The 13,636-nt window shown below is 42.4% G+C and overlaps 3 protein-coding genes across 3 annotated transcripts; all 3 read left to right on the top strand.

Annotated features, from left to right (window-relative positions):
* Positions 1 to 284: 284 nt before the first annotated feature.
* BYT42DRAFT_547933 (uncharacterized protein) lies at positions 285 to 5,105 on the top strand (the record flags this gene model as incomplete). Its single annotated transcript, XM_051565981.1, has 12 exons — positions 285 to 382; positions 933 to 935; positions 1,020 to 1,032; positions 1,279 to 1,314; positions 1,759 to 1,892; positions 2,298 to 2,321; positions 2,550 to 2,678; positions 2,727 to 2,837; positions 2,995 to 3,016; positions 3,502 to 4,355; positions 4,412 to 4,761; positions 4,813 to 5,105. The coding sequence occupies 12 exons, from the start codon at positions 285 to 287 to the stop codon at positions 5,103 to 5,105; spliced, it is 2,067 nt and encodes a 688-aa protein (XP_051421031.1).
* Positions 5,106 to 10,157: 5,052 nt separating this feature from the next.
* On the top strand, positions 10,158 to 10,933 carry BYT42DRAFT_646872 (uncharacterized protein; the record flags this gene model as incomplete). The annotated part of the gene is made up of 2 exons (XM_051572692.1): positions 10,158 to 10,692; positions 10,793 to 10,933. The coding sequence occupies exons 1-2, from the start codon at positions 10,177 to 10,179 to the stop codon at positions 10,931 to 10,933; spliced, it is 657 nt and encodes a 218-aa protein (XP_051421030.1). The 5' UTR covers positions 10,158 to 10,176.
* A 110-nt stretch (positions 10,934 to 11,043) lies between these two features.
* On the top strand, positions 11,044 to 12,091 carry BYT42DRAFT_536446 (uncharacterized protein; the record flags this gene model as incomplete). Its single annotated transcript, XM_051565487.1, has 3 exons — positions 11,044 to 11,190; positions 11,270 to 11,462; positions 11,528 to 12,091. 3 exons carry the CDS (start codon positions 11,044 to 11,046, stop codon positions 11,641 to 11,643), a joined length of 456 nt encoding a protein of 151 aa, XP_051421029.1. The 3' UTR covers positions 11,644 to 12,091.
* Positions 12,092 to 13,636: the final 1,545 nt, after the last annotated feature.

Raw genomic sequence — 13,636 nt, 5'->3', positions numbered from 1 at the left:
ATTGGCCTATTTTTACCGGAACCGGTATTTTCCCATGGCCAACTCTATGTTGCCATGTCCCAAGGTTAGAACCCCAAGCTCCATCAAAGTCATGGTCTCTCATTCATCCCATGATATTGACAACTACATTTATACAAATAATATTGTGTATACTGAAGTTCTGTGATCTTCAAGATCACACGCGCAATTAGTTCCAAAATTCGATATACGCATCGCCATCACCCTGGACCAGAAATATTCTTGCATCGATAAAAAAAAAACCATAGCTACGCTTTTATTATATCATGGAAGATATCACATTAATTGGAGCTTGCTTTAACACCAGTTGCTCCTCATACTTTATATTGTCGTATGCTTTGCTTAGAGATTTCATTGGCCGGAGGTAAGTTCATTCATGATCCCTTATTGTCAGAGTAATTTTTTCTCCGCTCTTATAATTGGCCCACGTTATTATTCAGCTTTTAAATTCAATATCATATTGAAGATAGTCGAAATCTACTATGATCAGTTGCCGTTCGATCTTCTTGTACCTCATTATCTGCAATCAATCAGCAATTATAGAATTGTCGTGCCTTAAGCAAATTTGGCAACAGTTGTTTTTCACCTGTCTCCAGGCAATACAGGTGAATCCCATTGCATGCTTCTGTCCAAGTTTGCAATTATTTGCCAAGTTTCCTTGACGATACTTGATCGTAGCCCTGTTATACTGAATTTTTCTACTGATTCATGTTATGGGCTCGATCTGGCACAAGCGGGTAATTTATTATCCGTATTCTATTGCATAAAGTTACCACATCGATTTAAGAATAATGAGATTTAAGGATCACTTTTCGTGGTCCCGGGGTGGTTCTTAAATCGAGTCGCCACTGTATGAAATCAAACTTTATGCGGAATATTTTTTTTGTAGGATGAAACCAATATTGCATTCGTAGAATGTAAGTTATCTCGGCCATTTTGCACTAGAATTACATCTCTGTTTATTCATTGCAGCTGACTGCACTATGTCACATTAATACTAGTTGTTCTTCCAAGGTAAGTTGATTTTGACACAGAACAATCAAATATTCTGTCTTGATAATGGGGTCTGTAATATTCTGAAGTAAGCGTTGAAAAAATCTGGTGTGAGTATGTGGTTTCGGGTCGATGACGCTCTTATGACTTTTCGATTGGCTATACGCTTGCGAAGATGAGTTTGTGGCTTTATGACGATGAAGCGGGGCAACATTTCTGTAATTGTACATCCATTTCACGAGGTTTGAATGTAGTAATCATGGACAGTCACCGGCAGGATTTATGAGCCTGGAGCAACTGGAGGTAAGTCCATCACGTTAACAGTAGTTTTCGAGCGTTCAATACTATTTTCATGTATGTATTTTTTCGAGGAAAGAATATCCGGTTTCTTACAGCTTTCTAAGAGAGATAATCCATTTCTCCAATGTATCGTAAAGCATTTCAGCATCATCTTTATCGGCGTTCTCTAATATCCAGTTCTTTCGCTGCTTTGCAAGGACTGCAAAGTTTTAATTCAAGCATGCCTAAGATGGTTACTTGGGCTTAATAGAGTTCGATCTCAAATGCATGCATAAAGCCATGAGGAAGCACGAATAAATTTATAGCAACAACTTAATTAAGATTCCGGTAATGGTCTGGTCGGAACTCTCATTTCTTTCCATGAAGAGACAGAACAATGATTCATTGTATTGCATGACTGACATGCCATCAGGCATAGTAGGACGTCCGCTTTCTTTTTTATACTAGATCTATTGTTCTCTTTATACCTTCATCATACTGTGCCTCGACCTTTACAGCACAATGAGCAACGCGGAGAGCTCCTCTTCAGGACGCCACTTCCCACCGATATTATCCAGAGATCAGATTTCGCCTCTTACCGGGTAAACCTTTCTATAATCCATCGCAAGAATTTCTTATCGATGACTCCCAAAAACTAGTCACTTCTTTGAAGGTTGCCTGAGGATAGCACAGTAGTGTACCTTACTGAAGAGAGGCGCGCGTAATCTGGCGCTCCTACAAATCTTGCATTGGACGGACCCCAACCGGTATTTTCAGTTTCGCCTATTAGCACCGACTTGTTTTGGCATGAGTGGTTTCTGTTTGTTGCGTCTTCTTGCAGAGCGGCAAGAGAACTGGTAACTAGTCATTAACGATCGGAATACAGTATCTGTTTTTGCTTATATATTAAAAAAAAGAACCAAAAACAAGCCAGCATACAACCGTCATATGACGAACTGTAAACGCCCCCCGATGTCTCCTCCATGGAAATCTTCAAAATTATATAGATCCCATTACTCGCATCCACCTAAGTAAGTAAAATGCGAGAAAAGGTATGCTGTAAACTTAGTTTGGTTTCATCCTTAGTTTACACGCTTTCAATTGCGGCTTTTTTTATCGGGAAAACGTGCCTTACTATATCCCCAGACAGATGCCGCGGCCGACAGTTGTTGCTCGGTCACCCTTCCGAGTCAACAATCGTGAGTTGCAAATTTCCCATGATCTGTCTTCCCAACGTATACTAATGTATCTTTCGATAGCCCCCAGCCAGTAGGTGTACAAATACTCTGGAAAATTCGGTCGCTGAAGAAGGAGAAAGCTTACGACAATCAGTGCAAGCCAGATGATCCGGCGATAGTGGCATTTGCTTACACGCCCTCCCAATCAAGGTACGGCATGATGTTCAAGATATAATCCTAAGACGTGTTGTTCAATAGTGATTTTGAACAGTTCTTGTCGCAGCCATTAGTAATTTGGATTAGCGAATACCGAACCAGCAAGGTGTGCGGTCGATGCGACTCTGAGACGGTAGCAGTGAACAGTTACCGGTATGCAATCACAAGTCAGTCTAGCGAACCACCAATATTTTATCTTCATACCAACGCACTGTAATAATAGGAAGAAATCCTGCAGAAAAAGAAAACAATGATAAGTGGAGAAGGCGGTGTGTGGACGATGATGGGAACATACTTTACTACTTATCAGAATGTCGTCAGAAAAAGCCACAGTAAGTCAAGACACTCATTGAATTTTATATTAAAGATGCTGACATGATTAGGTCAAGCATGGTCGAATCTCATTTTACTCGGTTCGATTCGCATGTGCCCGTAGTGCAGGTCGATGAATAATGATTTTCCAACGCACTCGTAAGTAATATCCGCAGAAGTAAAGAGAAATTTGACATTGACCAGTTTCTTTTAATGTACTAGATCTGATTAGAGATGTCTTATTAGACGTGTTTTAGTGGCGTACATCAACTCTGCTTACTAAAAAGTTTTCATCCTGCGGCTCCAGGTCGTACAGCCAGCTCCTTAGTCAAGGCGTCTTTTCGCAATACAAATTTAGCAATTTTGATGAAAAAATAAAGGTGCGCATTTCCCAATGACGCAATGGTTTTTCATTCTTTCACTTGTAATGTGCCGAAAACGCAGACAACTTGGAAACAGAGGATCAAATAAACGACAGGCCACCGCCATTGCATCTGATGCACAGTGGTGTATTGATCGAGGAACCTCCGTCAGCTTCAAGGCATATATTGAGCATTTCGAACCTTTTGACCAGCGAGCCGCAGAACAGCGATACGAGTCAATTTGTCAAAAGCACCTGAATGGCAAGGCATTGCAAGACTACAAGATTTGGACAAAAAGCGTACACTATGTTCGTTACTGGATGCAACGCAAAGAAGTCCTTCGCCTTAACAAGATTGCTCAAGGATCCGATAATTTAATTGACATGGTGAATGAGCAGCGCATGGTGGCACTCCAAGAACGGGTAGCCGCTGGTAGCAGCAACAGCACTGAACCCGAGAACGACTCATCAGCATCTGAATCAGTAGAACGCACAGTTAGTAGTGAACTCAAGGACGAATCGCCAAAGCCGGCATCAGACAAGCACGGAAACCACGCCAAGTACACCCCACCACTTGCCAGTCATGAGGAAAATGGGTCCTGGATTTTCCAAGGCCACAATATCACCCAACTGTTTGCAAGATATCGTAATGCTGCAAAAGACCTAATAAGCCATCATTCAACGCTGCCACCGGAGGATTACTGCAACGAGATTGCAGCACTTGCCCACATTCTCGTTTTGAACCAAGACCAACAAAGCACGATGGCAATGTCAATTTTTGGTGAAGAGCTTCTGGACAACTTGACACATGCATTGCGGACGGACGCTGTAGATTACAACATTGGTTTGCCAGACCCTGTATATCTGGAGGTTTCAAAGCTGATCACTGCGCTGAGCATGAACAAAACCACGGCCGACGAAGTCACCCTCAAGATCATGATTATTAGCGCATCATTACCCTACGGACAATGCCGCCTCTTGAGAGGTTTAGCTAATATGTAAATAATGTTCCTTCGCTCAAAGACAAAACTAACCACTTTTTGCGCTCTTGTAGGATCCAAAAGTTGCCTGTCACACCCGCCGCCAACAACAGCATCAAGGAACTGATTCTGTGGAGCACATTTTACGACCCAATGATCTCGTGCCTCCTTGCTGATCCCGCTCGAAAAGTACAACTCCATTGGATTGACACGATTCCAAATGAAGGTGGCCAATCGCGGCCAAACGCAGTGATTAAGCAGAAACAACAGAGACTCTTTATACGATCCCTTGGCTATGGAGAGGCCAAAACTGAAGGAACAAGCCCGCATGACATTTCGGTGGATTTGATCCGCCTCGCAGTGTTTAACAAGGAGACCATTGATTCGCATCAATTGGGGTCGGCTATCGGTTTTCAAATTCATGGTATATAGCCGATTATGCAAGTTTTGCTTGTTATTCACATTTTTTTTCCAGGTTTTGTCATTACATTCTATCTGTCACAAATTTTCCCATCTGGCATGCATTCCATGTTCGAGGTTGCGCGCATTACCTTTCCACACTCACTAGAGGGATTGCCCGCGTTCTTCAACCTCCGCAACGTTCACTTGTTACTGGCCATCCATGATATGTTTCGGCGTCTCTGTGACGTGTCAGGCAACGGCACTATAATCGCCAGCCAAAATCGTTCTACAGCAAGAAACTGGCAAGACTTTGTGGACGGCTACCAAGATTCCTCGCGTACGCCATCGCTGCGCATTGACCTGTAGGTTGCAACAAGCATCAACCAGCATTGCCGTTTGTATGTTTCATCCGCACCCTAATAACGAATTGAATTGTCTGTCTGTCTAGGTATGGCCGATGAAGTATCTAGCAATCCCATAGGCCGAGTATATAATTTAGCAGAAAAAATGGGTATTCTTTTTTGTGGCCAATCAGGACAAGAACGGCAGCTATGATTTATTTATTTTTTTACTCCTTAGTTCTTTCAGTATTTGTTAAACCAAAGGTAAGATGTGGAACAGTATATATTTGGGCAACGGGATATAGTAGAGCACGCCTCTAGTGGTCAATGATAGTCAGGCCCTCTGTTTGGCGGGAAATGAATGGATAATATTACTGTCTCTGCCACTAACAGCGGCACATATCCGGTATCTCCGCCTTAATCGTCCGATTGGCAAGGACAATTTTGTGTTAATGTCGATTTTTCATTAGTATATCCCATCATCTGTCTGTGATGCCAGTTTTGCTGTAATACGTTCATGCTTTGCTTTCTGCGATCATTCCGATAACGTTGCTGAAAAATTAGTATTAATGTAACATGATGCAATCAGCTGCAATTCCTTGTCGACCTTCGGATATTTTTGCATTTGTGATATAAAGCAATCCGATTTGTCCGTACCGTCGCGTACTGTGATATATGCTTTACTTGTTGTGTTATTCATCGTAGACTGGTGTTCCCAAACAGGAAAGATCGGGATTTAGACAGTGTTCTCATTCTGAGTGAGCTTCTCCATAAGAACACCGATTGAGCCTCTTCATCCATAACTTGGACCTATCGCCGAGATCAAATTCATACGGGTACGCTGTCACATCACAGCATGTGTATCCTTCCAAATACACTTTATAACCGAGGACTGCTCACTGATAAATACTGACTCCGACTCAAAACTAAAGTATAAATAGGCAGATCACATTAATCGTAATAAAGATATCCAACAGTCTCAAAGGATTCTCATTGTTCATTTGTCCTAAGTTCTCTCACATAGCAAAGTCGCCGCCAAGAAGGTAATGATAAAAAAATTATATATCATTATATAGCAATCGTCACTGCTGACACTGAATTGCAAGAAAGGGACATCAGTGGTGCAAGAAAGAACAGCTTGGAATGTGTATTTAGTTGGATACTTATGATCAAAATTTGGAAGTATATTCGCCTTCCCCAAACAATACATTCTTCAACACAAGCTCTGTATCCCTTGACTGACCTGTTTTCTTGTGGAAATGTAAATCAAGCGTGAAATAAAAAATGTGGAGCGCGTTCTTCGAAAGAGGAACTGTTTGTTTACTTCTTTTTTTTTTTTTTTGGTCATAAACACCCTAATTTTTGTGGACTTCTCCATTACGACCTTTGACCAAGCATTTATGATATGCATAATTAAGAAAATCACTTAGTTTCAAGATATTAGAGACTTCAACTGTGTTGGATCATCAGCGTCTCCTTCCCGAAAATTTACTTTGCTTTGACCGCTATTCAGAAATGACCGATTGGATTGAGCTCAGGAGAATATCTAGGCAAATAAAAGCAGAGGTAACTGGGAGAATCTACGTATCTGACTCTTTCCTCGAATGTACTGTAAGGATTAGTAGATTATTTAACAAGCGGCTCCCGGCGAAAGAGCAAAGACAAAAAGGAAAAAAAAAGCCACGACGATCTTCTTTTTATTTTGAGCAGTGGTTTTATCCTACAAAAAACCTTTCCGCATAAAGTTTGATTTCATGATTGACACGATGCTTAAGGTCCATTTCTTTGTTTACCAAGGGATGGTCCAAATTTGGCTACCGTGGTTTTTTTTTTTTTGACCTGGGTCCCGCGATTCCAAAAAAGGACATGTCTAGCAAAATCCATCTTTTTTAGCGAGCTTCCATCTCGATGAAAAAAAGATGCGGAAAGTGTCAGATTTGCGGAAGCCATGGAAATAAATTGAGCAAATTCATGAGCAATTTAAAAGTTTGGCTTCGATAAGACGAAAATAAAGATGAGGTTCCGTGAGCGGCGCCACTTGTGGACACTCTGCATAAATGACGTGAGAGTGATATTTCCGGCTTATGGCTTTTTTTTTTAGCAGTGATGCTAGTTCACTGTTCCTGTGAACCAGTGCGCGTCAATCATACCGATGAATGAATCTTCTATGTGTATAACAATACACCAATGCCGATCATTACCTCCTCTCCGACGACTATGTAGGCGATGGTCCGGAGGAGTGGAATTGCTGAATATCACACAAAATGCAAAATAGCCGAAAAATCGACAAGGAAAAATAGCTCTTTTTTATTCTTTGCCGCTAAGTGCATCATGTCACATTAATACTAGTTTTTCCGCAACATCATTGGAATGACCTCAGAAAGCATGAGTATGGATGGATTACACCAACACCGGCATCGCAGGCGGACCATGGGATATATATATTTTTTTTTAAAAAAAGAGAGAGAACTGACATTAATATAAAACTGTCCTTGCCAATCGGACGACTAAGGCAGAGAAACCCGAATACGTGCCCGTGTAAGTGGCAGATACCAGTAACAGTGCCCGTTCATCTCCTGCCAGACCGAGGGCCTGACCATCGCCGACTACTAGAGGCAGTGCTTCTCTGTTTCAGCAGAACCCAAATACGTGCCCATGATAGTGGCAGATACCGGTAACAGTGCCCGTTCATCTCCTGCCAGACCGAGGGCCTGACCATCGCTGACTACTAGAGGCAGTGCTCTACTATAGCCCGTCGTCCTAACCAATACTGTAATACTCAACATCTTACCTTCGGCACAACGAAATATTGAAGGGAGAAAAGAAGGAGTGGAAAAATAAGATGAAAGCACTTTTATAGCCGACATATTTGCTCAGTATACGTCATCAAATTTTGCATAACAATGATGGTCGTGCTAGTTTTCCCGATGAGCGCCCTTGCAAGCTGCCCGTTACTGCATTTCTTCCTTTTTCTTGCACTCTTCATCTTTGAGGGTATATCGATACATTTTAGCAAAATCCCTAGTTACTGTGACCAGTGAATCCCTTTAAGCAATCAACAGTATCTTTCTGGAATTCACTCCTCTGGACTGGTTGCTTCCGGATAGCTGGCGGTGTTCATGACGCCTCATGACCAGTTCAAAGATTCCGTCAGAAGAGCAATAATTGCGGTAAATCATACCCTCTGTGGCGGAACAGGTTATAATCCGGACGATGATGCCACAGAAACGGTGCGCCTTGGTGACCATCGCGAAGAGTGATATGTTACTGCTTGAGCTCGTCGTTGCTGCGAGACTGAATATCCACGGATTACCAGGCTATGAAAGCGAAGGAGAGGTCACTGGAAACATACAGAACTTGTTTCTGATTATCTTGGAAGATATGCAGCCTGGACCTCTTTTGGCATGTCCTCCCAAGTCGACTGATATATAACGGTAAGTCAGTTAATTTGGGCACAGGACAATCAAAATAATTTGTCTTGGTAATGAGAACGAGTCCTTGAGGTCTGTAATATTCTGGAGTAAGTGTTGAAAAGAGCCTGGTGGAAATAGAACCGGAACGATGAAGCTGTTATTCCGCATGGCTTTTCGATTGGCTATATAAGAGGCTGTCCATACGCTTGCGAAGAAGGGTACTTCTGCTTTATGACGATGTCGAAGTATTTGCTTAAGGCGAGGCCACATTTCTGTAATACAGCCATTTCACGCGGTTTGAATGTAGTAATCACGGACAGTAATCGGCAGGATTGATGAGCCTGGAGCAAACTGGAGGTAAAGTTATCAAGTTAACAATAGTTTTCGAGCGTTTGACACTATTTTCATGTATGTACTTTTTCGAAATAAAAAATAACTGGTTTGGTACAGCTTTCTAAAAGGGATAATCCATTTCTGCAATGTATCATAAAGCGTTTCTGTACCATCTTTATCGGCCTTCTTTATTACCCAGTTCTTTCGCTGTCTTGCCAGGCCTATGATTCTTAATGCAAGCAGGCCTAAGATAGATTACTTGGGCTTAAGAGTTTGATCTCAAGTGCATGCATTAAAGCCATGAGGATGCACGAATAAAGTTACAGCAATGACATGTTTAATATTTCATTAATGATCTGGTCATGATCAAAGCTTGACTCACTTGGTCACATAGTGAATCATGACATAAAAATGATTCATTGTATTGCATGCCATCAGACATAGTAGGACGTCCGATCTTTTTTATACCGCATCTCTTGTTCACTTTATACCTCTACCATACTGTGGCTAGAACTTTACGGCACAATGAGCACCGCGGGAGACTCCTCTCCAAGACACCAGGTCACGCCGATCTCAGCCAGAGATGATTCCTACTCACCGCAATCCTAAAACCAAAGTTTGCCTCTTACCGGGTAAGGCACTCTTCAATCCACCGCAAGGATTTCTTATTGACGGCTCCTAAAAAATAGCCCTTCCTCGAAGGTTGCCCGAGGAGTATACTACTTTACCTTACTGAAAAGAGACAGCCGTAACCTGGCGCTTCTACATACGTTGCCTTGGACAGATTCAACCGATATGTTCAGTTTCGCCTATTAGCACCGAATTGTTTTGGCATGAGTGGTTTCTGTTTGTTGCTTCTTCGTGCAGAGTGGCCAGAGAATTGTAAGTTATCGTTAACAAATCGAATATTCTTATTTTTGTTTAATGTATTTAAAAACAGAAAACCAGGCCGGCATTCAACTTTCTCATGATGAGCTGAAAGGAATGCCACCCAGTGTCTCCTCCTTGGAAGCTTCAAGATTATATAGATTCCATTACTCATATTCAATAACTAAGTAAATAAAAGAGAATCTGCGAAAGGTATGATGTAAGCTTAGTTTGGCAAGTCAAGACGCCCATTACATTTATATTAATGATGCTGATATAGTACGCAGGTCAATCTTGGCAGAACCTTATTTGCGGCGCCCGATTTACATGCGCCACAGTCCAAGTCGATGATTTCAATACACACGTATCTGCTATTGAGCAGTATACTAAGGCCATTGTCGATCTGTACTCTTCCCAAATGTTCACGGGGATGAACAATCATTCCTATCCTCAAGAAGATGCATTGAACGCCAGAAAGAAGACATGGCGCCGAAGTGGGCCAGCAGAAACGCTCAGATTACGAGGACCATGGGGTGGGTTCCCTGCAAGATGGATACACGCCCGAAGAACTTCTTTTCGTATCCATGTCCTATTTTTGCGAAGAAGATGACGATGGCCTTGAGATCGAATAACGATGCGAACCCTTTTGACACCCGCTGTAGCATATGGTGCACCAAGAACATTAAAGAGCAGCGCATGTTGGTAGTCCAAGAACCCGCAGCCGCTGGTAGCAGTAACAGCGTCAAGCCCAAGAACGACTGGCGTCAGACATGCACAGAAACCCGCCGACTGCGCATTACTGCTTGTCAATCACGATATAATGGATCATGGTATTTTCAAGGTCACAACATTACCCAACTGTTTGAAAGATACCGTAATGTTGCACCAATGCCTAATAAGCCATCATTCAATACTACCACTGGAGGATTACTGCAACGAGATTGCAGCACTTGCCCGCATGCTCGTTTTGGACCAGGAGCAGCAAAGCACGATGGCACAGTTAATCTTCATCTTTAAGTGGAATGACATTTTTTTTATTTTTTAATTTTGGCATTTTACTAAATAAAGTTTGGCGAAGAGCCTCTGGACAATTTGACAGTTGCATTGCGCTTTGGCGCCGTGGATTTACGACATTGGCTTGTCGGACCCTGTGTATCTGGAGGTGTCAACAACTGATCACTGCGCTGAGCATGAACAAGATCACAGCCGACGGCGTAATTATCAAGGTCGTGAATATTAGCGCATCATTGCCCTATGGACAATGCTGTTTCTTGGGAGGCGTGGCTAACATGTAAGTAATGGTCCTTCATTCAAACACGAACAGTAACTATGACTATTTTACGCTCTTGCATGATCCAAAAGCTGCCTGCCACACCTCCCGTCAAAAATAGTATCAAGGAAATGGCTCTATGGAGCACATTTTATGACTCCATGCTTTCATGCCTCCTTGCCGATCCTTCCCGGAAAGTGCACCTCCAAGGGGTCGACACAATTCCAGTTGAAGGTGGACAAAATTTTGTATTAGATGTATTAAAACAACATGGAATTTATTGAAGTGGCATACAGAATGTAAAAGATAACGCGACCAGATGCAATCATCGTGGAGAAACAGCAGAGACTCTTTGTGCGATCCCCTGGATATGGTGAGACGAAAGCTGAAGGAAGAAGCTCCCATGATATTTCTGTGAAATTCTTCCGCCTCACAGTGTCCAACAAGGACACTGTTGATGTGCACCAATTGGATTCGGCTTTCGATTTCCAGATTCACGGTATGTTGCCCACTGTGCAAGGTTTGCTTATTACTCATTCTTTTTTTCCTTTCCTTTTTTACCAGGCTTCATTATCACGTTCTACCTATCCCAACTTCTCCCGTCTGGAGTAAATGTCATGTTCGAGATTGCGCGCACCGGTTATTCCGTGATCGCTAGAGGGATTGCCCATATTTTTTAATCTTCGTAACGAACGTCCACTTGTTACTAGCAATTAATGATGCGTTATGCCGTTTTTGTCCAGCAATATCGTCCTATCCCAAGCAACTGGCAAGATTTTGTGGATGACTATGAAGACACCTCGCGTACGCCCATCGCTGCGTATGGGCCAGTTGATTGAAGTAGTGAATAATATCTATAGTTGTTCGTCCTTGTTGCTAAAGATTATTTCTCGTATCAAAGAACCTTATTGTTTTACGCGTATTAGGAAATTCGTTTACCCCGTTTCATTTCATTGTCTTTTCATCTTGTTTACGTCTGAGTGCAGAAACATTCATCTCGCAGCCAAACACACCCCTTTTGCTCCAGTCACAGCAGCATAATTTGAGAGTTAACCAATCAAAATAGGAGAATGGCAGCTATAAATTCCTTTTTTTTGGGGGGCGGGGGGCGGTTCCGACCCTTCTTTCCTTTCCTTCCTTCAATATTTCGTTGTGCCGAAGGTAAGATGTTGAGTAGTACAGTATTGGTTAGGACGACGGGCTATAGTAGAGCACTGCCTCTAGTAGTCAGCGATGGTCAGGCCCTCGGTCTGGCAGGAGATGAACGGGCACTGTTACCGGTATCTGCCACTATCATGGGCACGTATTTGGGTTCTGCTGAAACAGAGAAGCACTGCCTCTAGTAGTCGGCGATGGTCAGGCCCTCGGTCTGGCAGGAGATGAACGGGCACTGTTACTGGTATCTGCCACTTACACGGGCACGTATTCGGGTTTCTCTGCCTTAGTCGTCCGATTGGCAAGGACAGTTTTATATTAATGTCAGTTCTCTCTCTTTTTTTAAAAAAAATATATATATATCCCATGGTCCGCCTGCGATACCGGTGTTGGTGCAATCCATCCATACTCATGCTTTCTGAGGCCATTCCAATGATGCTGTGGAAAAACTAGTATTAATGTGACAATGATGCACTTAGCTGCAATGAATAAAACAGAGCTGTATTTTCTAGCGCAAAATAGCCAAGGTTGCTTACATTCTACAAATACCATATTCCTTTCATGGGTTGCTCCTTTCATGGCTTGGGAAAAAAAAGATTCACATGAGATTCAGTTTCATTAATTCCATTCATTTCTATTGGATCCGGGTTCATTATTGACATCATGTCGACAACGTCCACTCCTCTGTTTACAACGAATGGGCCAAATTTGGCTACCGTCGTTTCTCTTTTTTTTTTATTTTTATCTGGGTACTCAGTTCCATGGATGTTACCAAAAAAAGGCACAACCAGCAAAATCAATCTTACAGCGAGCTCCGATCTCGATGAAAAAAGACGCGGAAAGTGGGGAACCCACCATTAGTTTGGGCAAGGGAAACGATGGCGCGTTAAAAGTAAAGTGTCAAGATTTAAAGAAGCCTTGGAAATGAATTGTCCAAATCCTTTGGCAAATAAAGTTGGCTCAGATAAGACGAAAAAAAAGGTTGGGGGAACCATCGGTGGCGCCACTTGTGGACACTCTGCATAAATGACGTGAGAATAATATTTCCAGCGTATGGCACTTCCCTCATTTTTGCCAGCAGTTTTAATTCGCTCTTCCTATGAACCAGTGCCTGTCAACATAAAAGATATGATGGGTGATTTTCTGTGTATGTTGCCATATAAAAGCCTACTGTAGTATAAATAGCAAATCCAGAATATTTTCAATCGTGTCGGCTGGCGTCCGCAGCAAGACAGGAATTGCCGACTCCTTTTTTTGGATGTCCGCCCATCATTGCAAAGTTTATTTTAGACATGGACCCGGTTACTCCATTTCCAAGGCTTCTTTAAATCTTGACACTTTACTTTTAACGCGCCATCGTTTCCCTTGCCCAAACTAATGGTGGGTTCCCCACTTTCCGCGTCTTTTTTCATCGAGATCGGAGCTCGCTGTAAGATTGATTTTGCTGGTTGTGCCTTTTTTTGGTAACATCCATGGAACTGAGTACCCAGATAAAAATAAAAAAAAAAGAGAAACGAC

The sequence above is a fragment of the Radiomyces spectabilis genome, assembly GCF_025331425.1.
Source record: "Radiomyces spectabilis strain NRRL 2753 chromosome Unknown BYT42scaffold_10, whole genome shotgun sequence".
In the NCBI taxonomy this organism is placed as follows: domain Eukaryota; kingdom Fungi; phylum Mucoromycota; class Mucoromycetes; order Mucorales; family Radiomycetaceae; genus Radiomyces; species Radiomyces spectabilis.
This window is presented reverse-complemented; position numbering and strand designations above follow the sequence as displayed.